The 25171-nt window shown below is 48.9% G+C and overlaps 1 protein-coding gene across 1 annotated transcript in view; it reads left to right on the top strand.

Annotated features, from left to right (window-relative positions):
• Window positions 1–304: 304 nt before the first annotated feature.
• The window catches only part of Lats2 (large tumor suppressor kinase 2), a 57887-nt gene continuing 33020 nt past the window's right edge, over window positions 305–25171 (top strand). The window contains exons 1-2 of the mRNA XM_051160627.1: window positions 305–555; window positions 12610–13150. Coding sequence (XP_051016584.1) covers window positions 12812–13150 — 339 coding nt within the window. The 5' untranslated portion in view covers window positions 305–555; window positions 12610–12811. The remainder of the gene's footprint in view (window positions 556–12609; window positions 13151–25171) is intronic.

Genomic DNA, 25171 nt, shown 5'->3' with positions numbered 1-25171 from the left:
CCCGGTTTACTCTTTGATGCCCCGATCTCAAGGACCGGCTGGGCTCTTCGTGGCTGGCACCGGGGCCTGTGAACTTACTTTTCGCACCGACTGGTCCGAGGGGCTAGGGGAAAACCGGCGCTCGCGGGCTGCATACTTCCGACGCGAGCCGAGAGCAGGGCAGGTGGCGGCCCCGGGCCGGGAGGCGGCCCCGGGCCGGGAGGCGCAGGAAGCGGCGGCCGGCGGGGCGGAGCGGCCGGCCGGGAGCAAGGCCGCGGGCGCCCCGCCCGGGCTGGTATGCGGCCGGGAGTGACGCGGGAGGAGGGGTCACGTGATGCCCGTGGAATGCCAACAATGTAGCGAATGTCCCGCTCGGGTCTGCGCGTCCGAACCGCGGCGTGAGCGCCCCGGGAAGATGGAGCCGCCGCCGCCACCAGCGCCGCCGCCGCTTCCACGAGCTCCCCCGACCCTCCGGGGTCTGCAGCCACTGCCGCCACCGGCGCCCGGTGTCCCGGCGCGCGAGGTCCCGGAGCCGCGGGCCAGGACGCCGCCGAGGGTGTAAGAGAGCTCCCGGAGGTGAGGGGCCGCGGCCGGGAAGTTTGTCGGGACAGGGGGCTCCGCCCGTCCGCCGGGTCCCGCGGTCGAGCCGCCCTGCGGATCGCGGAGAAGCCCACGGGGCGGGTGCCGGGCGGCGGCGGGGCGGCTTTGTTGTGCTCGCGTGGCGGCGTCCGGAGGCCCAGACCCCCGCGCGCGCGTCCCGCGGCGCCGACCCCGCCCAGCCTGGGCCTCCGGGCGCCGCGCCGTCCACCACGCGCGCTCGCGGCCTTGCGCGCTGCACCTCGGGGCCTGCGCGCCGCGGTCCCCGCCCGGTGTCCTGTTCCCGGCCGCGCCGTCCGGCAGTCGGTGCGGGGACGTTGCGTAACGCCTCTTCTTGAGCCGACTTCTTCCCACCCGGGCCGGCCTCTGCCGCTCCTCCCCGCCCGGACTCTGCGGCCTGAGTTCGTGGTAGCGCCCGTCCGCAGCCCCGGGTCACGCACGCGCGAGCTTCCTGCGTGGCCCGGGTCTCGCCGGGGCGACCTCGGCCACGAGCCTCGTGCTCGAGGCCGCCGGGTGAAAACATAAGCCCGTGAGTGTGAGACGGGACAGAACTAACTTGGACGTGCAGATTTTGTTGGCCAAAAGTTTTGAGCGTGGACTTTTACGTCCTTAAATTTTTCCTGCGTTCCCGTAATGTGATTGTTTATTAGAGAATTTGTACTAAGTCTTGCTCCGTGTTTTTAGTTTAACCGCAGGCTAGGTCACTAAATGATGCTCACCATTTTTGAATGCTAATTCTGGAGTCGAGACTACTTTTTATGAAAAAAAAAAAAAAAACTTTTAAAGCAACTGTTGAAATAAGGCGCTAACAAAAATCTTCCAGCACAGGAATGCAGACACGACTTAGAAAGCCTGTTTTAACTTAACTATAATTAACAAGACATTACAGTACTCAGCCTCTCGTAAAATTTTGTCTGGTTGTCCAGGTATAGAAAACACTGTTGTTGAACGAACCCACCGTGGTTCTTTTGAAATTGCCTGACTTTTACTACGTCTCAAAACGTCAGCTTCATATGGTACCAACATTGGCTGCCATGCAGAATTATTAGAAAGGAGTTACAGAATCACAGAAGTTTTGAACTGAGAGTTAGTCTTCAGCCTCTTCTCTAGTTGGAATAATATAAGTGTAAATTGGAGCTGTCAGTATTTCTTTTCTTAGCGAATCACAGCTTTGGTGGGAGGGACTTTCAGAAGTGGGCGGGGAACACGTTTACAATAAAATGCCTTGTTATTTTAAATGCTGTGTTGTAAATAGCCTGTCCTAGGCTCTTAAAACCCACTGGAGAGTGGAATGGAAGGGCTGGACCCGGTAAATCCACACTAAATGCGTACGAAGCTTTGCGGGGGGAGGGGAACGTGGGGGAGGGGATGAGGGTGCTGTATTGGGAAATTTAGACCAACACAACGTTTTGTGTTTATTTTGTGCTTGCGATAACGCGACACTTCTAAGCAATATTCCATACTATTTAAAATTAGTGTGCTCGAAGGTGATACGTTTTAATGCATTTATATTGTCTTGGCTATAAATCTGTTCTACAAACGGGTGAGCCTTTCCAGTTCGCGGAAGGAGCCAGTCTACTTCGTAGAAGCTGTAGAAATTCCCAGAAATCTCTGACCTTCTTTAAAAAAAAAAAAAAAAAAAAAAAAAAAAAAAAAAAAAAAAAAAAAACCCGTCTTTTGGTGTTTTCTCTGGAGCAGCTGGCGTTCAGAGAAGGGTAGAGGCACTTTTCTTTCCCTTTCTGCCACCTTCTGAGGGGCACCCCAAATTTTTAAAGCATCCCTGAATATTATTCAACTGCTCCCTTAGTGCTTTTAAGCCGGATGTTATTTGATTTATTGTTTTATCTTGAAGGTATAATAAAACAGTAATGTTGGAAATAAAGATAATTGGTGGTGATGCTAAAATTAGGAGGGAATTTGGCATTGCTTAATGCTTGCCATTCTCTTGGCAAATAATTTATGTTGGTTAATGTCTAGACTGTGTCGACTTAATTGTAAGAGTGGTTGGTTTTTTTTTTTTTTTTTTTTTTTTTTGTAAAGTTAATTAACAAGTACTTTTTGTTTGTGTGCCAGTATTTTTGACATACGTAGGATTTTTCTGGAAGAAGAATGAAAACCGTCATATTTCAAAGCTGGAGTCTGCATTTCTCGTTAACTCTGATTGCTAAGGTGCCATTGCCGACCCTACAGATCTCTAGTCCATCATGGAAGCACAGGCCCCCCCCCCCCATGATGGTAGTTAATTTTGAATGAAGTAGGCCTGGGGTTAGACTATGGAGCTCTCTGCGGCCAGGCAGTTACTGGAGCAGTATAGCCAAGGGCCAGCATTTCCCATTACTAATTAACCCCATCCTGCCTCCTGAGCCTTTCTCCTGTTTTATTCTTTTGGGGGTGGGGGGGTTGAGACAGGGTTTCTCAGTGTAGCCTTGGCTGTCCTGGCCTCGCTTTGTAGACCAGGCTGGCCACATCGATCCGCCTGCCTCTGCCTCCTGAGTGCTGAGATTAAATGCGTACACCCCCACGCCTGGCTTATTTTATTTTTTTAAAACATTGGAAGTCCCCCAGACAGCCCCTGCCCCCTCCCCAGCATTGTCTTACTGCCTGGATACATTCTTTTCACACAGGAGTTGGCATCCCCCAGCAGTAGCTCCCCACTCTCCCAGCAGCTGCAGCCCTGGAGCTCCTCAGTTGGTGGAGACCATGGTCTGATACCTGAAAGAATTGTGGTCTCGCATCAAAACAGATTCTCAATCTAGGTTGATCAGCTCCATGGTTTCCAGTGGAGTGTGTACATTTGGCCTCCCTAGCGGGGAGTGTGGGACCTTGGAGAGGGGTCCTTTCAGAGGAGGCAGAGCTTGCTCAGAGGTTTCGGAGCCCCTGCTGGAGGTTATCTGTCCTGCTCTCTTTAGCTGCTTGCTCTTAGGAATTCTGCAGGGAGCGTTTGTCTGTCTGCTCCAGCCACTGCACAGACAGGCTCACTAAGGCCTTATGGTGACCTGATGACTGAACAGTAGGGAAACTGTTTTCCTAAATCTCTAAGAAGACAGTCAGTGTTTTCCTTAGAGATCCTCCTTAAGAAAGCACAGTCTAGCCGGGTGTGGTGGGTGGCGCACGCCTTTAATCCCAGCACTCGAGAGGCAGAGGCAGGAGGATGGCTGTGAGTTCGAGGCCAGCCTGGTCTACAAAGTGAGTCCAGGACAGCCAAGGCTACACAGAGAAACCCTGTCTCGAAAAAAACCAAAAAAAAAAAAAAAAAAAAGAAAAAAAGAAACAACAACAAAAAACAAACAAAACAAAACCAAACAAACAAAAAAAGAAAGCTCAGTGTGCGCATGCAGCTTTCTGGCCTGGCCAGTACTGGGGAGGTACATACATCAGTGTGGTGGTATATGAATCTGACACTTAGTGTCTGCCTCAAGGACTGGCCTCTCTGTTTGATGTAGAGTTATCTTTGCTAGGTACTTATAGTGGAAATGTGATTTAAATCGTAATCAGAGGTTTTGGTTTAACAAATACTGTCTTAAAATATGCCCTCTGCCCTCCCCCCCCAAAACAACCCACCAAAACCCCTCTAAACCATATAAACAAATGAAGAGAACTGGGGGTGGGGTGACAAACATTTGCAGTTTGAGTGCAGGGGAGCTAAGGCCGGTGGACTGTGAATTTGAGGCCAGCCTGTGCCATGTGGACCATGCCACAGACAAGGCTGGCAGGATAGCCCGGAATGGCCTGAGTTTGAGTCCTCAGAACCTACATGGTAGAAGTAAAGAACTGACTCCTACAAGCTGTCCTCTGACCCACACAGGTATTCTGTAACATTCATACATACACTTACACACACACACACACACACACACACACACACACACACACACACACACAGAAAAAACAAATTCTTTATTTTTTTTTGGTTTTTCAAGACAGGGTCTCTCTATGTAACCTTGGCTGTCCTGGACTTGCGTTGTAGACCAGACTGGCCTCGAACTCAGCGATCCCCCTGCCTCTGTGTCCTGAGTGCTGGGATTAAAGGCGTGCGCCACCACCTCCCGGCCCCAAATTTTTAATTAAGAAAAAAACCCACTAAACTAAAATAGAGCCAATGTGTGTGGTTACTGCTATCCTAGCAGTTGGGGTTTTGGTTGGTTCACTGGTCGGTGTTTGATGTGTTTGGCAGCCTGTGAGGTGGGTCTGGGAGGCATGAGGAGAAGCGAGAGTGAGAATTCTCGAACATGTGCTAGCATTCTCTGGGCTCGGGTTGAGGGCTGGAACTGGGTTTGGTAGGAAGCAAGGAAGGAATGTTTAAAATGCTGCTCAGTTGTCGGGAACCGCCCCTCACCACCGAGGATTTGGTCGAGGACTCCAGTTTTGCAGTGAAGTGGTTTTGTTTTGGGATTTGATACGGACTTTTTGTTTGTTTCGGGCCTTTGTTTCGCTTTGCTCTGAGAGAGGGATTCATTCATCGGGAAGCCCTGGCTGGCCTGGAACTCCCTGTGTAGACCAGGCTGGCCTGGAACCGTTGGCAGCCTTCTTGTCCCTGCCTCCTGAGTGTTGCTGGTTTTATAGGTGTGAGTTACTTAGTTGTTTCAGGGTTTCCGGTCCAGCGCCTTGTAGTTTCCTTTTAAAAATATATTTAAATCAGTTGTTAATGCCAAACAGATTTCAAAAGCTAGATTTACTTTACTTGATATTCCCAAGGGTCATATTTGTAAGCGTATTGATAAAGGAAGAATCCCCATCTGTCAGGTCTTGTCAAAATGGTGGAGGAGTAGCTCAGTGAAGCTCATCTCCAGCTGTCATCTTCAGTTGAGTGATGAGCATTTCCATGAAAAATTCACTTAAAAGTTCAAGATTTGGCTATGAAACCCATCTTCATACTGAACCTTAGAATACAAGGTCTCCGAGCCGAGGCAAGCACTTGTCTGCTTCTTGACACCGAAGGCTACTTTCTGGACCTGGGGCACCGGTAGGTGCTGTTTGTCACCCTCTGAAAAGGATGGAGCACCTGGTGTGTTCTGAGACCAGCTCGCCCTGGAGAGAAAAGTCAGAACACCGAAGAAAGCCAGGTGGTGGCTTTATGAGGTGTCACTGAAGAATCCTCTTTGCCGGCTGTGCTTCCAGATTGTTCCTGAGTCTGGAAAAGGGGAGGCAGAACCAAAACACTTGACCCTCGCTGCTGTTCCAGGCCCCACCACCTGGTATTTCTTAGCTCCGCTGCACTCTGACAGAGGAAGGTCTTGGCATTTCTTGCTCTGGTGAACTGTTTTTATTTTGAGACAAGGTCTCATATAGTGCAGGCTGGCCACAAACTCACTATGTAGCCAGGGTCTCTGAACTCCTGCCCTTCCTGTGCACCCTCCTTTGTGGGCCTCCTGCTTACTAGGCGAGTGCTCTCCAGTGAGCCGCACCTCTAGTCCCTTGGCTGGCTTGATTGGAGAGTTTGGAACCCAGGGCTACTGTGTGGAAATCCCCCCGTAGCCTGTTCCAATATCCGTGTTAGAGTGACAGAGGGGCTAGGATGGTGTGTGAACCACCCCTGCCCGTTAGACTCCGGCTGAGTGGGATTTTGCCTTACTGTTAGGACCCAGTGTCTAGGGCCAGGTATTTCGTCTAGGAACCATGGTTTAGAAAGAAAATCGTGTGTGTGTGTGTGTGTGTGTGTGTGTGTGTGTGTATGTGTGTGTAACTGTATGTAGTTTAATCTTATGACATTAAATGTATTCTTGTCCTTATGGCAAGCAAAACTTGTCTATTACCTAAAACTTTCTTGTGGGTCCTGACTCTGGGTATGCAAGGTAAGCGGAGCAGTGCCGTGTATTTTGTGAGCAGCTAACTTCACTCAACACCATGTCTCAAAGGTCATCTACCATATGGCCTGTGATGGGACTTCCTTCTTAAGGCTGAGTATTAGGGCATGGACATGTGACGCTTTGTGATGGTCTTGTGAGAACTTTTTCAGCTTGCTGTATGACTCTGGCTGGCCCAGAGCTTGATGTGTAGACTAGTCTGGCCTCAGACTCACAGAGATCCACTTGCCTCTTGCTATCTCAGGGATTAAAGTGATGTGCCACCATACCTGGCCCTACTCAGTCACATTTTGTTTGGCCATTGAGGTTAAGCTTAGAGAAAGGGCTTTGCTGTGGATGGAGCGCTCCCTCTGCTCAGCCTAGATCTCTGCTCACAGTACCTGCTAAGGCCCTAGGGGACTGCTTCTGGATAGGTGTATCCTGGGTGTGTGTGGCCATGTGTCAGGTAGCATGGGGTTGGGGGAAACAGAATGCTCCTGCCTGTCTCACACATTGCTGAAAAACACACTGGTCACTGTGTTGCATTGGGGAAGGTGTGAAAGTGACAATTGGTCTCTGAGGTTGCTGGTCATGGTGGCAGTCCAGGGAGAATTAGCCAGCTAGGTATTGAGAGTCTTTTCTCGGTGGAGTATAGATAGACCTGTGCCATTTAGAAGTAAGGAAAGGCCTGGTGATTTTATTTTTCCTTTGGTTTTTTGAGACAGGGTTTCTCTGTGTAGCCTTGGCTGTTCTAGACTCTTTGTAGATCTGCCTCCCGAGTGCGGGGATTAAAGGTGTGCGCCACCATGCCCAGCGGAGACCTGGTGCTTTTAATTAGCATGGGACCTTTCAGGGCCATGGTCACTTCTGAGGTCGAGCCACTGCTCAGATGTGTACAGCCCAGTACTTGGCTGCAAGTCTGTGTTTCAGTTGGCCTGGGATATGACTATACTGGGCTTTTTTTCTCTTGTACTTTTATCTTTCACATACAAAGAAGTCCACTTTCACCTTCTCAGCCTATCCTCCCGCCCTGACCAATAAAGGGGGCACATGGCCATCCCCACTTTTGGTTCAGCTTGACATTTCTTCTGCTAACCTTGCTGAATTTTTGCATGGTCCTTGTCTCCTGACCTGACGAAAGCTTTGTGCCTATTCATTCTGAACGCTTAGATGTGTGTCACTATAGTGTTCTACTTCTGCCCTGCCCTGTGAGCATCACCAGGTCCAGTGGGCCCTACCTCTTGGTGCTAGTGGGCTAGACCACTTCTCTTTGCCTTCCAGATGCTATCCTGTATTACAGCCCCAAAATTCTTTTTTCTTTTCTTTCTTTCTTTCTCCCTTCCTTCCTTCCTTCCTTCCCTCCCCCCCCCCCTCTGTCTCCAAAACAGGGTCGCTCTATGTAGTCTTGGAACTCACTCTGTAGGACTAGGCTGGCCTTGAACTCAGAGCTCTGTGTGTCCCTGCCTCTCGAATGCTGGGGTTAAAGCATACACCACCACACCTGGCTTTTTGCCAAATTTTTATGAACACATTTCATACAGTTCTTAAACAATTTATTATTTTGTCTGTCTCCTGTCTTGGAGTTTAAACTGCGCAGTCAAAGGCTGGTCGTTTTTTAATTAGCCGAGTGAGAGGGGCACCTTGTACGGATGTTCAGTTTGTACACTGGTTAAAAGTCCTATGTGTATGAGGGTAGGCCTCACATCACAAATATAACCAATCATTTGAGAGTACGTTCAGCATGGTTGAAGACTCTGGGCCACTCTCAGGGGACCTGGGTACAACAAGTCACCTGCAGAGTAAACATGAGTGCCCTCTTCTGGAACCTGTGCTGAGATCACTCCCGGTTTCCCAGTGCCTGGAAGTTGGTCCAGTTTGTACCATCCCTTTGATTTAGACTCTTCCTGACTGATTGCCAGGCTGTGACAGGTGGTATCACAGTTGGCTGTGTGCCTTCAGGGCTGGGCCTACCAGCACCTGGAAGATGCTCTAGGGCACAAGCTGACGAAACATGTCATTGTCCTTTTATCAACTGCCATGGGCCCACCAGGAACTGTAAGAAAGTATTGGTGTGGAAAGCAAAGTCTTGAAGCAGACCACCCACTCCTCCTCCTTGCTGTAGACCCGGGGCTTGTGCCAGAGCAGCCTGAAAGGGAGCGGCACAGTGTATTAGTTCTGGGAGATTTGCACAGGAGAACAGTACCTAGCAATGAGTGATGGCTGCTGCCAGACATAACATGGATGAATGAGCAAGAATCGTGCCCAGAGTGGCTAAACAGAAGCCAGAGGCTGCATAACTTCACAGTAAAAAGTGCAAAAGCTGGCCAGGCTGATCCTAGGTATTACAAGTCAAGACTATATCCCTTGGGTCAGGGCATGGGGTGGTAGCGGCATGCCACCTGAGGTACCTGCTACTTCTGAGCCTGTGAGCAGCTTGTAAATGCTGTCTGTCTAATGATGTATGCACTAGGAAGAGACTGCCTGTGGTCCCAGTCCTAATGTTCCTCCCGGCTTCAGTAGCCTCTCTTTCAGAACAAATTCCAGGGGAAGCTTGGAAGGCCGGAGCTTTCTTTCTTGCCCTGTGACCCGACCTTGCCTATGGGATGGGCAGGAAATGTGGCTTACTCTGGCTTAAAAGAACTTTGTATGGCTGTTTCCTTCACATCCCTTGGCCTGGCCTAGCTATGTGAAAGGGCTAGCCTTCTCAGTAGTCTGCTAGGGTCCTTTGGTGGTGAAGTCTAGTGGTCAGAGACCACACTTTCCCAAAGGAATGTTCCAGGAGGGACTCCTGTCCTCTGTCCTGATGACCCCATAGCATGTAGGAATGGGTAGCTACAGGCTAATTAATGCCTGAGACTCTTATGGTAGGTACCTGTGCCTTTAAGCCCAGACCTGTGGCCTTCTGTGACCTGAGCCCTTCTCTGTTCCACAGCCCAGCATCTGTGGACTGGAGTGCAGTACTGCCTCAGTCAGCCTGGAGATTCCTGGCCAGGGCCCTGCGCCTAACCCAACCCCGCACATTTGCTAGAGGCTCTTCTAAAGGGAGTCCTGCTGCCTCTGTGGTTTGTCTCCAGTCCCCACAAAAGTCCTAGCCTCACTGTCCTGGGCCCTGTGGAGGAGCCTGCCTTCTTCCCTCCAGCTGGAATCCCACCTCCCCATCCCACCCCTCCCCAGGTGGTCTCCTGGGGAGTTCCCCTGACTCCCCTCTACCCTCCCACCGGTGCTGGCTTCCCCTCCTTTGGGGCCTCTTCCTCTGCAGCTCATTTGCTTCCCTTACCCTCTGCCTCACTTCACTGTAAACGCTGAAGGTGAGGCAGTTAGTCACTCTGTGAGTGCCTGAGGCTTAATAGCCGTTTGACCCATGACTGCAAGCTATGGGGAGGCTGAGGCAGGAGGATTGTTGTTCCAGGCCTACCTTGGCTTTATAGCAGGGCCACATCTCAAAAACGATGCCCCCTGGGCCTGGAGAGGTGGCTCAGGGGTTAAGAGAATTTGTTGCTCTTTTAGAGGACCAGGGTTCTGTTCCTAGCACCTGCATGGGTCTCGCAATCATTCATAACTCCAGTTTCAGGGAGTGTAATGTCAGCTTCTGACTTCCATCAGGTGCAGACACACATAGAGGCAAAACGGGCATACGCAGAAAATAAAGATACCTCTTTCCTCATTGGCAGAGTGGTGGATAGGTACAGAGTAGTGGAGGGGGCGAGGGGGGGGTGAGGAATACGCTGTCAGGTCCCTTTCCTACACAGTCATTTGTTTTAAAGACCATAGTGTTAGTTTTAATTGTCAACTTGACACAACCTAGAAAGGGTCTTGGTGTGGGATTTCTTGATCAGCTTGGCCTGTGGCCCTAACTGCTGGGAGACGGTTTTGATTGTATTCACTGAAGCAGAAGACTCACCCAGGTGGGCCAGGCCTTTTCAGGGGCTCCCAGGCTGTGTCCCTGTGGAGAGTGAGCGGGTCTTCTCTTGACACTTGACAGGTTCCCTCCATGTGATGCCCACAGTGATGGGCGGTAACCTGGAATAGAGAGCCCAGCACCCCCTTGCTCCCTGATTGCTTTCTGTCAGGTGTTTATCACAGGTATGCGCTCTATTTTACTTTTAGAAAGAAAGGGGAAGAAAATGAAAGCTTAGAAAGTGGGATCTGCGTGACTTCTAAGTGGGGAAACAGCAATCCTTTGTAAGTTCCCAGCCGCCCCAGTCACTCCCAGGATCCTCCACACGCGTTCTGCGGGCACTCCTACCCTTTTTGCTGGAATGTGAGTTTTAGAAATCTAGGTCTTCCAGAACAGATGCTCAGACCAGGAAGTCCCGGGGAATGAGTGTAGTTGCAATGTGCCCTACTTTCCATCAGTTAAGCAGAGCTCTGGACTTCTGGGCCATAGCCAACCTGGGGCCCAGAGACACAGCTGTCCAGATCTCACAGCCCACAATCTATACTGCCTTACACAACCGTTTCAGTGACTCAGAGTACTAGAAACCATGTATTAAAACAGCTGTCATGTTAAGAACTTTAGTCTGGTTCCTTTTAATGAATTCTCAGTTGTGCTGAGAAAGTGAGTAGTTACAGCAGTGAAGACCACTGTCCCCATACAAAGCACATTTTTTTTCTTTTGAAATTTATTTTTGGTGTTTTGACTGCATGTACATCTGTGTAAGTGTGTCAGGTTTTGAGCTGCCATGTGGGTGCTGGGAATTGAACCCACATCCCTTGGAAGAGCAGTCAATGCTCTTAACCGCTGAGCCATCTCTCCAGCCCCCAAAGCACATTTTAACGCCATATCTAGTATTTCCTGCTGAATGTGGTTGTGTAAGTTAATGCATATAAAACTTCCTACAGTGTCTAGTAAGTACTGGATAATGTTACTTATCTGTATCTTTGCTCCATATGAAGATGTCTGTGAAGTAGAGTCTTGTTTTGTGGTTGTGAGGTTCTTCACGGGAGCTGGAGGTCCCAGGTCTCTGCCTATCTTTAGAGGGTGCTCTTTTGGGAGTCAGTTTGCTTTGTTTATTGAAATTCCAAAGTGTATCCTTTGAAGTCGGCTTTTGAGTTCTTTAGAGTGAGGGGAGGGGGTCGATGGGAGGAGGGCAAGAGACAGGACAGGTAGGGGGGCTTTGGGCCGATCTGGAGTGTGCCAGCCTGTCTATACTACAAAGGGCACCTCTGCAGGTGAAGACATTTTGGGAGTGAGTGAGGGCACAGTGAAGAGTGCCAAGATCCCACCGTTGGGCTTATTGCTGCTTCTTGGCTTGTGACTGGGTTACCTCTTGATCGATGCATCATAACGTGGAGGTATTATAAGTGCAGTATACATTCAATTCATACAGCACTGCAGAGTGCCGTGCTTTTTTCCTTGTCCTCTCAGGGCAGCTGGTAGCGGTGGCCACTGACTGTCGTGGAGAGGGCCATCAGACCTCACACTGTTAGCATAGAGAGAAGTCCAACGGTACCCGTTTCCTCTGCATTATCAGACTTAAAGACTCCTAAGCACCCCTCTAGCACTCTGTCACTCTTCTTAAAGATGTGTTTATTTCATGTGCATGAGTGTTTTGCTTGCAAGTATGTGTGGGCACCATGTTATGACTGGTGTCTGAATTCAAGTTACAATGGTTGTGGCCTACCCTGTAGGTGCTCGGAATTGAACCCTGGTCCTCTGGAGGGGTGGCAGGTACTCTTAACTGCTGAGTCAACTCTCCAGCCCCCTTACTTTCCTTCTCAAGGCACGGTGTAGAACACTTGCCACTGCAGTAGAGCATACCTTCAATATGATGAATTTTGATCTTTTCAGACAATTGGGGAGGGCTTCATTAGGATTTTTTTTTTTAATGTTGAGGACCACAGCCTTGGGTGGTGAAGATGTTGGATGAAGCCACAGGCTGAGGGACAATGGTGTGGATCAAGAATTAGTTGGTGATAGGGACAAGCCAGAAATCTACTTAGTATGTTTAATCCCAAATCTTCAAGCTGTGGTTTTCAGAGTTACATGATAGTGAGTTTGGCAGCTGTTGAGATGACTGTCACCCTGTGTGTGTGGTGGTTGTGGAGACACTGAGGTATGGGCTTCCTGCTACAGGAACCTTCCTGGGACAGGTCCAGAACCAAACAGACATGATACTCCTGAGAGGGATGTGCTTTTTCTTTACTTTCTAGGTGGAATATTTCCAAAATCACCATGCATTTCTGGAAAGTAGCTTTAACATTATGTGAAACCCACAAATGAATATTTTTGTCCCATTTTCTTTTTCAGAGAGTGATGCTCTTCAAAATGAAAACTCTGGAAAATTTTAGGTTCTCTTTAGGAACTACAGAAATTGAAGGACAGAACATTTTTGAAAGGAAGTTGTTTTGGAAGCATGTTTACAATTAACTGACGCTATTGACTATTCTTTTTAAAATAATAAGACACTTTGAGAAGATTGTATTTATGGTAAAAGGAAACTGGACTAACGATGAGGCCAAAGACTTTTCCTGCCACAACTTACTCTGGAAATAGCCGGCAGCGATTGCAAGAGATCCGAGAGGGGCTGAAGCAGCCATCCAAGTCTTCCCCTCAGGGGCTGCCTCCGGGACCAAACAGTGACACTTCCCTGGATGCCAAAGTCCTGGGGAGCAAAGATGCCTCCAGGCAGCAGCAGATGAGAGCCACCCCGAAGTTTGGACCTTATCAGAAAGCGCTCAGGGAAATCCGATATTCCCTACTGCCTTTTGCCAATGAATCTGGCACTCCGGCTGCCGCAGAAGTAAACCGGCAGATGCTTCAGGAGTTGGTGAACGCAGGATGCGACCAGGTGGGTCCAGGCGCCAGCATCCCTCAACAGCTCTGTGGAAACTTTAAACAGTTTAAGATATGGACCTTTTTCCTTATCCCTGAGGCCGGTGGCCATCTTCTCTCCAAGGGTCTTAGCCGCTTTTCCTCTTGAAATTGTTCCTTGCTGTGACTCTTTCATTCTGCCGTGCGTTTGTGTGTGCGTGTATCGGGCCTGGACCCTGTGCATGCTAAGCATATGCTCCCCTACTGAGCCGTGCGTCTCCAGTTGTAGTCCTAGCCCCTTCCTTGGGACCTGCCTCTGTGGGGAGGAGCAGGCTTCTCTTGGCTTTGTTTTTAGCTTGTACATTTATCCTTCCTGTAGGAGTGCTTCTGATATTTAACATGTATTAACAGGTCTCTGTTTTCTACTATTTTTGCTTTTTTAAAAATCATATTTGTTGATGATTTTATACCTGTACTTACTCTGACTTATTATATTTACTTATTTATTGTTTTAAGACAGAGTCTCATATAGCTCATGCTGGCTTTGAACTGCTGATCCTCCTGCCTGCACCTCCCCAGTACTGAGATTTAGGAGTGTGCCATCCTAGCCAGGTGTTTTCTCCTATTTTAAAAAGTAGTGTGTATGCTGTTACGGGAGATACAGCCATGTTCAGAAAGTCATTAGCACTGTTAGGCAAGGCACGAGACTCCTCACACTCTACAGACTGCCGCATCCTCTGCCTTCTCAGCTGCTCAGAACCAGTCTCCGTCGGTGGAGCATTTGTTACCTGGCAGCATACAACTGCACGGTTAGGATCCCTTCACGGTGTAGGTATCTGACTGTATCACAGTGGTAGCACAGGCTCACCACGTAACCCTTTACTTCAAAGGGAGCGCCAATCCTCTTGTAGCTTACTGCTTCAGAACTTAAAGGATTGACGACCACTGAGATGATGTGTTTGTGAAACATGGCACGTTTTGTAGCGGCCTCTCTGACACCTGGGGCTATGTTGGAGTTACCGTGGCACTTGCAGGCAGTGGTCAGTGTTCAGCAGTCACTTTCCTCTGGCACAGCATCTTTAGTGATGTGTGGCTTGCTGTAGCAGTACAGGCTGACAGCAGCTGCACGGCCTGTCTTACTGTGAGGGTGTGGACTTAAATAAGCTGCTAAGTGCTGCTCCCTAACAGGACGTGGTGGTTCAGAAGTAAGGAAGAAACAGCGGGGTGAGGGTGAGGAGGGGGCTTTCCGGCCAACAGCAAATCTTAGGGCCCTCTCCTGTTATAAATCAGTTGCAAACAACAGAAGCAGCCAGAGCCTGGTGGGTTTTTTTGGACTTACAGTTAAATGTAAGAGAAACAAGTCAAACCAAAGATCTGGAGTATACAGGTGGGATCTTATTAAAGTAAAATCCATTAGTGATAATTGCAGAGCAAGAAATAAACTGAGTGCCTCTCTAACACAGTGAAGTGCAAATACAGGGGGGCTAAGGCTTGCGATGCCTGCAAAGGGCCCATCCACATCTAATTTATGTTAATTGCTAGCAGAAAGGCCTCCCATCTGCCATATTTAATGCTCCCGAAATAATTCAGTCAGTTTGCGGTCTAATGTTACTTTAAAACATAAAACAGCTGCGCCTCTCCCCCTTACCCTCCACTTCAGACAGGAGTGCATTTGCTTTTAGAAGGTTCTGGTAGGAAAGTAATTATGTGAGCACAATCAACAGGAGGGGAAGATTGACAGTGCCCTGGAGCTGTGTATGGGTGGCTTGAAGCCCATTGTGAGAATCGGGTGTGCTAGGTGAGACGCATTCTCAGCCTTGCACCGTCTTCCTTTAGCCCTATTGCATTAGACCGTGGTTTAGCTGCAGCCTGGTTCCTCCTTAGTTTGACTTAAAGTGCCATCTTTAGATTTGCTGTAATCCAGCAGAGTGGCCTTAGGACTGCTTCCCTGTGGGGCATAGTGGTGGGGCCCACTCCTTTTTCATACACACACTATTTCTTTTTGAGCCAGAGCCTTGTTGTATGAACTCCTGAGCTCAAGTGAACCAGCTGTCTTGCTCTACTGCACTTAACTCCACAGATAATATCTTATCACCTGTGTGCACACATGTGTGTGTTTCTATATTGTTTGTACTGTGACTAGTTGAAAATATTTACTTGACTGCTTGAAATTTGATTTTGGGGTTTTTGTTGTTGTTTGTTTGTTTGTTTTGAGGCAGGGTTTCTCTGTGTAGCCTTGGCCGTCCTAGACTCGCTTTGTAGACCAGGCTGGCCTTGAACTCACAGCAATCCGCCTGCCTATGCCTCCCGAGTGCGGGGATTAAAGGCATGTGCCACCATGCCTGGCCCGACTGCTTGAAATTTGAAATGGGCATTTTCTTTCTTTGTTTCTATTTTTTTCTCCCTCTCTCTTGTTTTTGTTTTGTTTTGTATTTTTGAGCCTCTCTGAGTGCTGGGATTAAAGACATGCACCACCATGCCCGGAAAAATGGGCATAAAAAAAAATATTAAAGTAAAATTTATATCTTAAATGCGCACAATTTGTAAACTTACAGCCCCATGGATTTTCATACATTAATTACGCCTATATCTAGTGTGTATGGGTACTTTGTAATTAAACCTTTTAAAATGGAAGTATTTGGAAAAAGTGAAAGACCTTAGGGTGTTTTCAGTGTGATAATGTAATATGTTTACCAAATGATACATTGTGTACATACTATGTATAACTTTTGCAAATAAACCACTTGAAGCCTTATAGGTAGGTAACTAGGTTAATGTGGGAGGAGCTAGCTGCTCTTCCCCTAGAGAGTGAGGCCTTGGAAGGTGAGGTGCCAATTCCACTCTCATGCTCTGCAGCTTTGGTTGCATGTGGGTAGCATTTCTCTGTCCCACAGCTATGTGGGACTTGTGTTCTTTCTGTGAGCTGTAGTGGGCGACAGACAGGTGGACCGCCTGCATGGGGGTGAGGAGATTTTGCTGGGGTAGTGGGTGACAGACAGGTAGAGCGCCTGCATGGGGTTGAGGAGGCGTTGCTGGGGTAGTGGGTGACAGACAGGTGGAGCGCCTGCATGGGGGTGAGGAGATGTTGTGGGGTAGTGGGTGACAGACAGGTGGAGCGCCTGCATGGGGGTGAGGAGATATTGTGGGGTAGTGGTTGACAGACAGGTGGAGTGCCTGCATGGGGGTGAGGAGACGCTGCTGTGTGGCAGAGCATAAGCATAAGGTTATAGAGTGTTGCTAGGTGCCATAGCTAATGGTACAGGGTGTTGCTGAGTTGGTAGACAGCTTTGCATCCTGATGTGGGGTTTCCTGTTCTCAGGGAGCCAGGGGTGTTTTGAGCTCTTGAGTATGGCTCCTGGCAGCTTAGAATAGCACCTTCCGCTGGGTGGTGGTGGCACACGCCTTTAATCCCAGCACTTGGGAGGCAGAGGCAGGCGGATCACTATGAGTTTGAGGCCAGCCTGGTCTACAAAGTGAGCCAGGACAGCCAAGACTACACAGAGAAACCCTGTCTCAAAAGACCAAAAAAATAAAAAAAAGAATAGCACCTTCCTCCAGTTGTGCCCCCTGGGAGAAGACTTAGATGAGAAATGAGATGTGAGTTCTGGGAAATGGCCCTGCCTCTCCTGAGGAGTAATGGTTTTTGTCCTTGGACCCCGTATCTGACCTGTGGTCTGTGCTCATCTAAGCAGCCTGTGTGTAGTCTGTGTCTCCATGTCCTTAACAGTTCTTTGGTCCTGGGTTTCTGTGTCCACTGTAGTTTTCCTAACCACCCCACATGTGCTCAAGTAATTCATATCTTTAGTGGAACCAGGGGAGAGAGAGTGTAAACAAACTGACTTTCTTCTGCGAGGGGCAGGTGCACAGGTGGCTCTCAGGATGTGTCTTCCTGCAGGCAGCTTCCTGATAGTAGGCGTGGGGTGAGCGGGATGCTCTGCAAAGTTAGCAAAGGAAGTCAGCTCGTGACATTTTTAAGGAAAGAACGTGAAATTTTCTCAGCAGTCACACAAGCCATTGGCGGCACTACAAAGGGCCAGAGGTTCCTGTGCACTAGCAGTGAGCGTGCGGCTTGCACATGCATTGCAGCTGCAGTGAGTTGAGGGGTATCAACAGGGGTGCTACTTGTGGAGCACCTGCCAGTGGCAGGTCTCGAGAAGGAGTGGAATGCCTGGCTCCGCGCGGTTGGTGGCTAGGAGCTCAGGCTTGGACATGCAGTGTCACTAGGCCAAGGGCTGGGTGGGTGCTAGCTTTTCACAGCCTGTCTTCTGTGTGCTGTGACTCTCCCTCGTTTCCTCACACCCACCGAGGGTGTAGGTTATATCATCATCTCCTCTGCCAGCATTTTGCTGGCTGAGTGCATGGCCCTTGCGAGCATTGGTGTCCCCGGTACGCCAGCTGCGGCTCTGGCCCTCGTCACACCCTAGCTGCCTGTTCTGCACATGCAGCAGACTGTTTGCTTGTTTGAGGCTTTCTAGGTGCCCTTTTGTAGCTTCCAACCTACTTCCTGCGGGGGGGCGGGGGGGCAGGGGGTGGATCCCAGTGTCTATAAAACTGGTTTTGTCTTAGCAGCAGGCTCTTCCGGAAGCCCCTGGTGGATTTGAGCTTTTCCTGTTTAGCCCGCCATAGCCATTTGTTTGACTCACAGGGCACTTGATTCGGGAGGCCTGTGTTGGCGGCTGTGGGTGCTGTTGTCTCACTTCCCCACCTCCGAAGTTCCTTATCAAGTTTGTCTGGTTAACATGAAGAGAGCCATACAGAGCGGGTATGGTGTGCACACATGTAACCCAGTGCTGAATTTGAGCACTCCCTGGGCTGCATAGGAGGACCCCGTCCTCAAGCAAGTAGGGGAAATGGGAGAGAAGAGAGCGCAGCCGGCTAAGCGCAGCTGCTGTGCTCAGCTGTGTGACAGGATCTGCCTCAGTGAGTCTTTGAGGTACAGTGTGGCCAGTGCAAGGAAGGACAGCCATCCATTGCTCAGGCATTTCCTCCTCCTCCCTTTTCTTCTGGAAAGAGACCCACTTTTTTCAACATGAATGCTCTCCTGAAATGCTAGTAAGTGGGGAAGGAGGAAGGCTTGTCTTAGTTTGCAACCCTGGGGACAGGAAATGGCACACAATGGTGTTTGGGTGGGACCGCTGTTTGCTTCACCACCTTCTTTTTTTTTTTTAAACGCTTTCAAATCAAATTTGGCCCTGCCAAAAGGTAAACCACATAATTTTTGAAAAAGGATTTTAAAGAGAATTTCAGGATAGCTCAGTGGCATAGTATGTGCCCTGAACCCTACCCCTTAGCACCTCAGGAAGCCAACTAAGAAAATAACTAAAATGACTTTGAGGAGACAGAAGGAGTTTCTACCTCTGTCATCCCTGCCCTGCAGTCTTCTCTCTAACTGCTAAGTAAGATGCATCCATTGTGGATGGGAGCGAACAGAAAGTGTAAGGCAAGGAGAGACTGGAGTCTCCCCGCCCCCAAGGCTAGCCAGGCCCAGCCCTGCTTTTAGCTTTGGAGATTGGATATATTTAGGGTACTGTGGCTGTAGAGAGAATCCTTGCATTTTTTGCTTTTTAAGACTGGTTTCTCTTTGTAGTCTTGGCTGTCCTAGACTCACTTTGTAGACCAGGCTGGCCTCAAACTCACAGCGATCCGCCTACCTCTGCCTCCAGAGTGCTGAGATTAAAGGCGTGCGCCACCACACCCAACTTACTTGCAATTTTATAGACACAGACTGACCACTCTTTTAACGTTTTTGGGTTTAAACTTGGGCAGTGTTTTCCTAATTTAAAAAATTAGGAATGTCATTATACTAAGCAGGATATGAATGACTAGACATGCTTTTTTATTTTGTTTTATTTATTAATTTATTCATATTACATCTCAATTGTTATCCCATCCCTTGTATCCTCCCATTCCTCCCTCCCTCCCATTTTCCCCTTACTCCCTTCCCCTATGACTATGACTGAGGGGGACCTCCTCCCTCTGTATATGCTCATAGGGTATCAAGTCTCTTCTTGGTAGCCTGCTATCCGTCATCTGAGTGCCACCAGGCCTCCCCATCCGGGGGCACCAGAGTTTGTGTGAAAGTCAGTCCCTGCTCTCCACTCAACTGTGGAGAATGTCCTGTCCATTGGCTAGATCTTGTTTGTTTGTTTGTTTGTTTTTAGACAGCAAAATAGGCTCACATTGTGTGTAGTGGTTTGTGATCAGCTTTCTCTGTTAGAGACCTTGGGTCTTTTCACTTTTGCTTGTTTATTTACTTATTGTATATGAGTGCTTTATACCTGGAAGCCAGAAGAGGGCACCAAATCTCATTACAGATGACTGTGAGCCACCATGTGGTTGCTGGGAATTGAACTCAGGACCTCTGGAAGAGCAGGTGGTGCTCTTAACCTCTGAGCCATCTCTCCAGCCCAGGTCTTTTCACTTTTGAGAACCCCTGTCCCTTTGGCCTGCTCCGGGTCTATGGATTCAGTTCTCAGACTTCCTGGTGCTGTCCTCTCTCCTGTGTCCCCCAGGCTGTCTTCAGGCAGTGTTTCAGATGACCCTTTGCTCCAGTTTAAAAGAGATCCCTCTGTTCTCTCATTATCTTGTAATTCCTCCAAAGCATCTATCAGACCTCGCTGCTAAGTGGTAGAGCACTGTAGTCCTTAGCCCAGGACTTTTTCTAGCACCGCTTTCTAGAACTCAAAGCCAAGCAAGCACAGAAATACCTATAAGCAAGCCAAGGGGCAGACATTTCAACATGAACATTTTCATGTCATTTAATACCATTTTAAAACATGGCTTTGGAAGCTTACATTGTAGTCTGTTGCTCAAATTACTGTTCTGTATTTTACCATGAAAAGCTGGAATGAGCATCCTTCTCCGTGAATTGAACGGATGTCACTGATTTCCTTTGTGTAAATTTTAGAAATGGAATTACTAGGGTAAATAGCATTTTTATAGTTTTTACCTGAAGCAGTAAATTAAGCTTAGGCATGCATTTCTTGCTCACGGGACTGGGACAATTGTTCCTTTAAGTTTGATCCTGGCAGTGTATGAGTGTAAGCTACAAGAAGTGGAAACGCTCCCTGATTTAAGTAGGTGGCCATTGTTACATTTGTTAGAGGCTGACCAGCACCACCTCCTCCTCCTCCTCCTCCTCTTCCAACAACAACAACACTTAGGAGGGTGTCCCTATTTGCTCTCCAGAGCTACATTTGTGATGACGCAAGTCTTACCTGACTTTGGAACCCTACTCCTGGTCAATTTAAATTTGCAAGAGAGCTGGCGGTAGTCAAATTTAAATTTGCAAGAGAGCTGGTGGTAGTCAGGCTGGTGGGTGAGATCTGTTTGTTGGGGAGAGGCAGCAGGACACCCCAGAGCCGTGCTTCCCCGACCCTATTGCAGCTGCCAGGATTCAGAGGTGCTGGGCGGACCCTTACCTCTACTTCAAGCAGCCTTTCCCCTGATCCTAGCCCTCAGTGCATCTTCTTCTCCTTTCTTTTTATTTCTTTTTCAAGGGCAGGGGTTTCTCTGTGTAGCCACCACACCAGGCAGAGTGCTAGCATTTTCTCTGTGCCACAATGTGAAGATAGCTGGCAATCACAAATAGACTTACTTGAAGCCTGTTTTGTCACTCTGCAGTTTTCTGTCACAATTATGTGGTGGTCAGCTGGCCTCTCAAGCTGTAGCACAAATGTAGCTCAGGTTAGGAATCATAGCAGCCTGGTAGGAGGGGGCATGAGGGCAGGACTCTGAGTTCCAGCCTTGGGTTTGCACGGCCTGTTGAGGGCTTTTAAAAACCTGTTTCTGGGGGCTGGAGAGACGGCTCAGAGGTTAAGAGCACTGACTGCTCTTCCAGAGGTCCTGAGTTCAGTTCCCAGTAACCACATGGTAGCTCACAGCCATCTATAATGTGATCTGATGTCCTATTCTGGCATGCAGGTGTACATGCAGGCAGAGCGCTGTATACATATTATTATTATTATTATTATTATTATTATTATTATTATTATTATTATTATTATTATTTAAAAACCCGTTTCTGAGCTGGGTGGTGGTACACCTGTAATTCCAGCACTTTGGAAGCAGAGGCCGGTGGGATTTCTGTGAGTTCGAAGCCAGCCTGGTCTATAAAGCGAGTCCAGGACAACTAAGGCTACAAAAAGAAACCCTATCTCTGGAAAACAAAAAACAAAACCCCGTTTCTGTTGGCAGCAAACCATTTTGTGGATGTAGATAGAGAAGGGGCTGGAGAGATGACGCAGTTAAGAGGACGGGCAGGTTTCCAGAGGGTTTGGTTCCCAGCGCCCACATGGCAGCTCACAACCATCTGTAACTCCAGTTCCAGGGGACCCAACTCCCTCAGCTTCCTCAGGCACTCCCTGCACACAGTGCCCAGACATAAATGCAAACAAAACACTCAGGTTTTGTTAAGTGTTCCTTGTATGGGGTGTGGGAAACAAATGGGAGACTTTACTTTTTGACCCACGTCACTCAACTCAGTGCGGCTTTAGCACACAGCCTCCCTGTGTCAGGAACAAGGTGCATGGTGATGCTCCAAGTGTCAGGGCAGGCAGGTTGCGTGGAAGCACACTTGAGCTTGCCACCTGTATCACTGCTGGTAATAGATCTTCAGTCCAAGGCTTACTGCCATAGATAGGCAAGGGGCGCTGGAGTGGGCAGGGTGTGGCTGTCGGGTAGGCCCATGGTGTCCTTAGGAACACAGGTGCCTTTGTCCATCTTTCACAAGCGGCATTTTTTCATCCAACATCGCAAACAGGAGCGGGTTGGGGCAGCTATCTTGAGGAGTAGAAAGAATGCCTGCCTACATGGTGGCTGGCACACGGCTGGAACATGTTGGAATGTGGTGGCAAAACCCAATGCCATCTGCCATATTTTGTTAAATAGGGTCACTGTCCTCTGAACAGCTTTCAGGCTTCTGGTCCCCTTTTCCTTGGAGTCACATGAAGACTTCCTCAAACCGAGAGGTCTGTGGCTTGGATGGGCATACATTTGGCTGGTTATAATAATAGAAGAATTATTAATCGTGTAATAGATGTAAAAGTTGTTTTGTACAAAAATAAGTGATTAACAAAATTTTTATCCTAGCCAGCAAGTAAACGTTCAGTATGAATTCGACGTGAAATCCTTTGATTCACAAACGCTTTCCCTCTACCAGCTCTTTCTTCCAGAGCGCCCCCTAGGCTGGGGCCTTTCAGCAAAAGAACCTTGGCTGGTGCCATTGGCATCCAGGGGTTCCTACAAATGTGGCAGAGTAGAACAGATTGAACCCTGTACCAGCTCTCACTGAGAGGAAGCTTCAGAAATGCTGCATGGCTCTGTCACCTTCCCTCTTTGCCTCACGTCTTTGGTAAGCCTTGCTGTTGCTTCCTGGTTTTCTGTCTTATTTTGGAAACATTCTGACAAGCAGTCACAGCCTCCTGTACCCCTGGAGTAAGCCGTTGAGCCTTGCAGGGATGGTGTCCGGTTGGGTGTATTCACAGCTCTGCCTGTGGGCTTCCCAGGTGAGTCAAGAGTCCGAAGCAGGGACCTGCCGCTCTTCAAGACTCCATTGATGGTTTCCTTCCCAGATGTAAGGCCTTGCCACCTCTCTGTAGTGCCTGTCCCTTCCTGCAGGTCCTTTCTGCCCCCTTACGATCTGCCTGGTCCAGGAAAGTCGTAGGCGCCTCCCACTTGTTTTTGGCACTGTTGTCCACTTCAGCCGTTGTGTTAGTAGGTGCTTTCCTCAGCACCTGTTGCTGCCTTTTCAAAGTGTTTTCAAGCATGTGTCCTCACTGTAGATCCCTGCTCTGCATCTAGGTTCCCTCATGCTGTTGCCTGGGCCCAGTGATTCTCGCAGCAAGCCTCCAAATGTTGCATCCAGCACCTCATTTGGTACCCTGCCTCTCTTCCCCTTGCCTCTGATACCGCTTACTTAGTGGACTGCATTCTTTCTCCTGTTCCTTTTCAGCCACATGCTTCACATAGGTCTGCCTTTTGACACCCTGTCACCAAGCCGTGTGACCTTATCCTTTCTGGCTTTTTTCATATTGCCGTTCCAGCTGGTGTAATCTATGTGGTGAGCCACATGGTCATACTCCCACTGTCCTGTGGTCTCTGCAGCCGTTTGGTTCTGTGCAGGCTGGCCTCTCGGTTTTCTGAATTCCCGTTTGTGTGGGAGCCATGAAGGGAATCCTAGTAGATTCCTTCTAGAAGGGACCACCACCTCAACACAGTTTGTCCACAGTTGTCATCTGAGACCCGGGAGGTAACGTCAGTGTTAAATGCCATAATACCTGAGCTGCGGAGCTGTGCAGCTGAGCTGGGTGTGTGGGTGTAAGTGTGTGTGAGGTGTGTGACTGTTCCTTCCCACCTATGTAGGAAAACTGAGCCGTCGTCAGCCCACCACCCATAGGCAGTTACTGTACTGTGACTTAGTTCTATGAGTTTGTAACTTTGTTTTACAGAATTTCAGAAAGTCAAATAGCATAACGAAGCTCCATGCTTTCCTCAGCTAGGGTTTTAAACAGTGTTCCCTCTGGGATTTTTAAAAACAAAACTTCAGTTGAGATAGGTGTTTTAAGACCAGATACTGACATGCTGTCCCTATCAACACTTACGTATGCTACTCTCTAAGTGATACAGAACGCGGGACTGTGGGCTGAGGAGGAGGCGCCGTGAGCAAGTGCTGGTATGCATGTATGTACCTGAAATTGGATCCCCAGGACTCACATAAAAAACTGAAAGTTCAAGGTCAGTCTGGGCCCCATCATGAGGCCTGGCCTCAAGAAACACCATTTTCAGCCGGGCGTGGTGGCGCATGCCTTTAATCCTAGCACTCGGGAGGCAGAGGCAGGTGGATCACTGTAGGTTCAAGGCCAGCCTGGACTACAAAGTGAGTCCAGGACAGTCAAGGCTACACAGAGAAACCCTGTCTTAAAAAACCAAAAAAAAAAAAAAAAAAGAAACACCATTTTCATCACCAACTAACGTCAGTATTTGAGAGATTAAAAATGCTTGTCAAAGCTGGGCGTAGTGGATCACACCTGTAATCCCATCCCTTTGAAGCTTGAGATCAGCCTAGGTTACTTATTGAAGGTCCTATCTCAGAAAGCAAAATATGAGCACATGGGAGGCAGAGGCAAGCGAATCACTGAGTTCAAGACCAGCCTGGCCTACACAGTGAGTTCCAGGCCAGGCCAGCCGAGGCTACCCCACCCCCAAAGGTCTGTTTCCTTTGTACAGTTCATGTTTTAAGACTTCACATGTGTCACAATAGTAAACAATTACTTGCTGTCCACTCTATACCAGGCACACGCTTTGATACTTAGGGTGTATGAAGAGGGGACTGTGAGATGGCTGAGTAGGGAAAAACATGAGCAGCCAAGTGCGGTGACATGAATTTGATTTCCCAGGATGCACATGGTAGGAGAAAACTGACTTCCACCACTTGTCCTCCAACCCCCACATGTGGTGTTGCACACACACATGTGTCTACATTGGCAAAATTTTTTCTTTCTTTCTTTTCTTTTCTTTCTTTCTTTTTTTCTTTTTTTTTTTTTTTTTTTTGAGACAGTTTCTCTGTGTACCCTTGGCTGTCCTGGACTTGCTTTGTAGACCAGGCTGGCCTTGAACTCACAGCAATCGCCTGCCTCTGCCTCCCAAGCGCTGGGATTAAAGGCGTGCGCCATCACTGCCTGGCTGGCAAAAATTTCACAGAGGGGTTAAAGAACGCCCCTCCCTTTGGTGGCATAGACGAGCTGGCTGGCCCAGGACTCAGGCTCAAGACTTTCAGTTCCCAGCAGAATGGATGCATAAAAGAGTGAAGGAAGGAAAATTAGTCAGTGAGGAGCTTGAGAAGTTCTAGAAGTGCCCTGTGCAGGGGTGTGCTGTCAGACCCTGGGTGAAGGACACCAGGCTCAGGTGAGCATGGCCTCCTGGCTCTGGCCCCTGACCTGCACTCTCGCAGCCTGAGTAGCCGTGGCTGGAGTGCGTGCACCTGCCTCCCCCCTCTCAGCCTGTATCTGCCTTCTTAGTGTCAAAGCCTCCTCTCATCTTCCCAGCTGGACAAGAGCAA

Source organism: Acomys russatus, chromosome 18 (genome assembly GCF_903995435.1).
Source record: "Acomys russatus chromosome 18, mAcoRus1.1, whole genome shotgun sequence".
NCBI lineage: Eukaryota > Metazoa > Chordata > Mammalia > Rodentia > Muridae > Acomys > Acomys russatus.
Note: the sequence above shows the minus strand (reverse complement) of the source record. Positions and strands in the feature narration are given on the sequence as shown.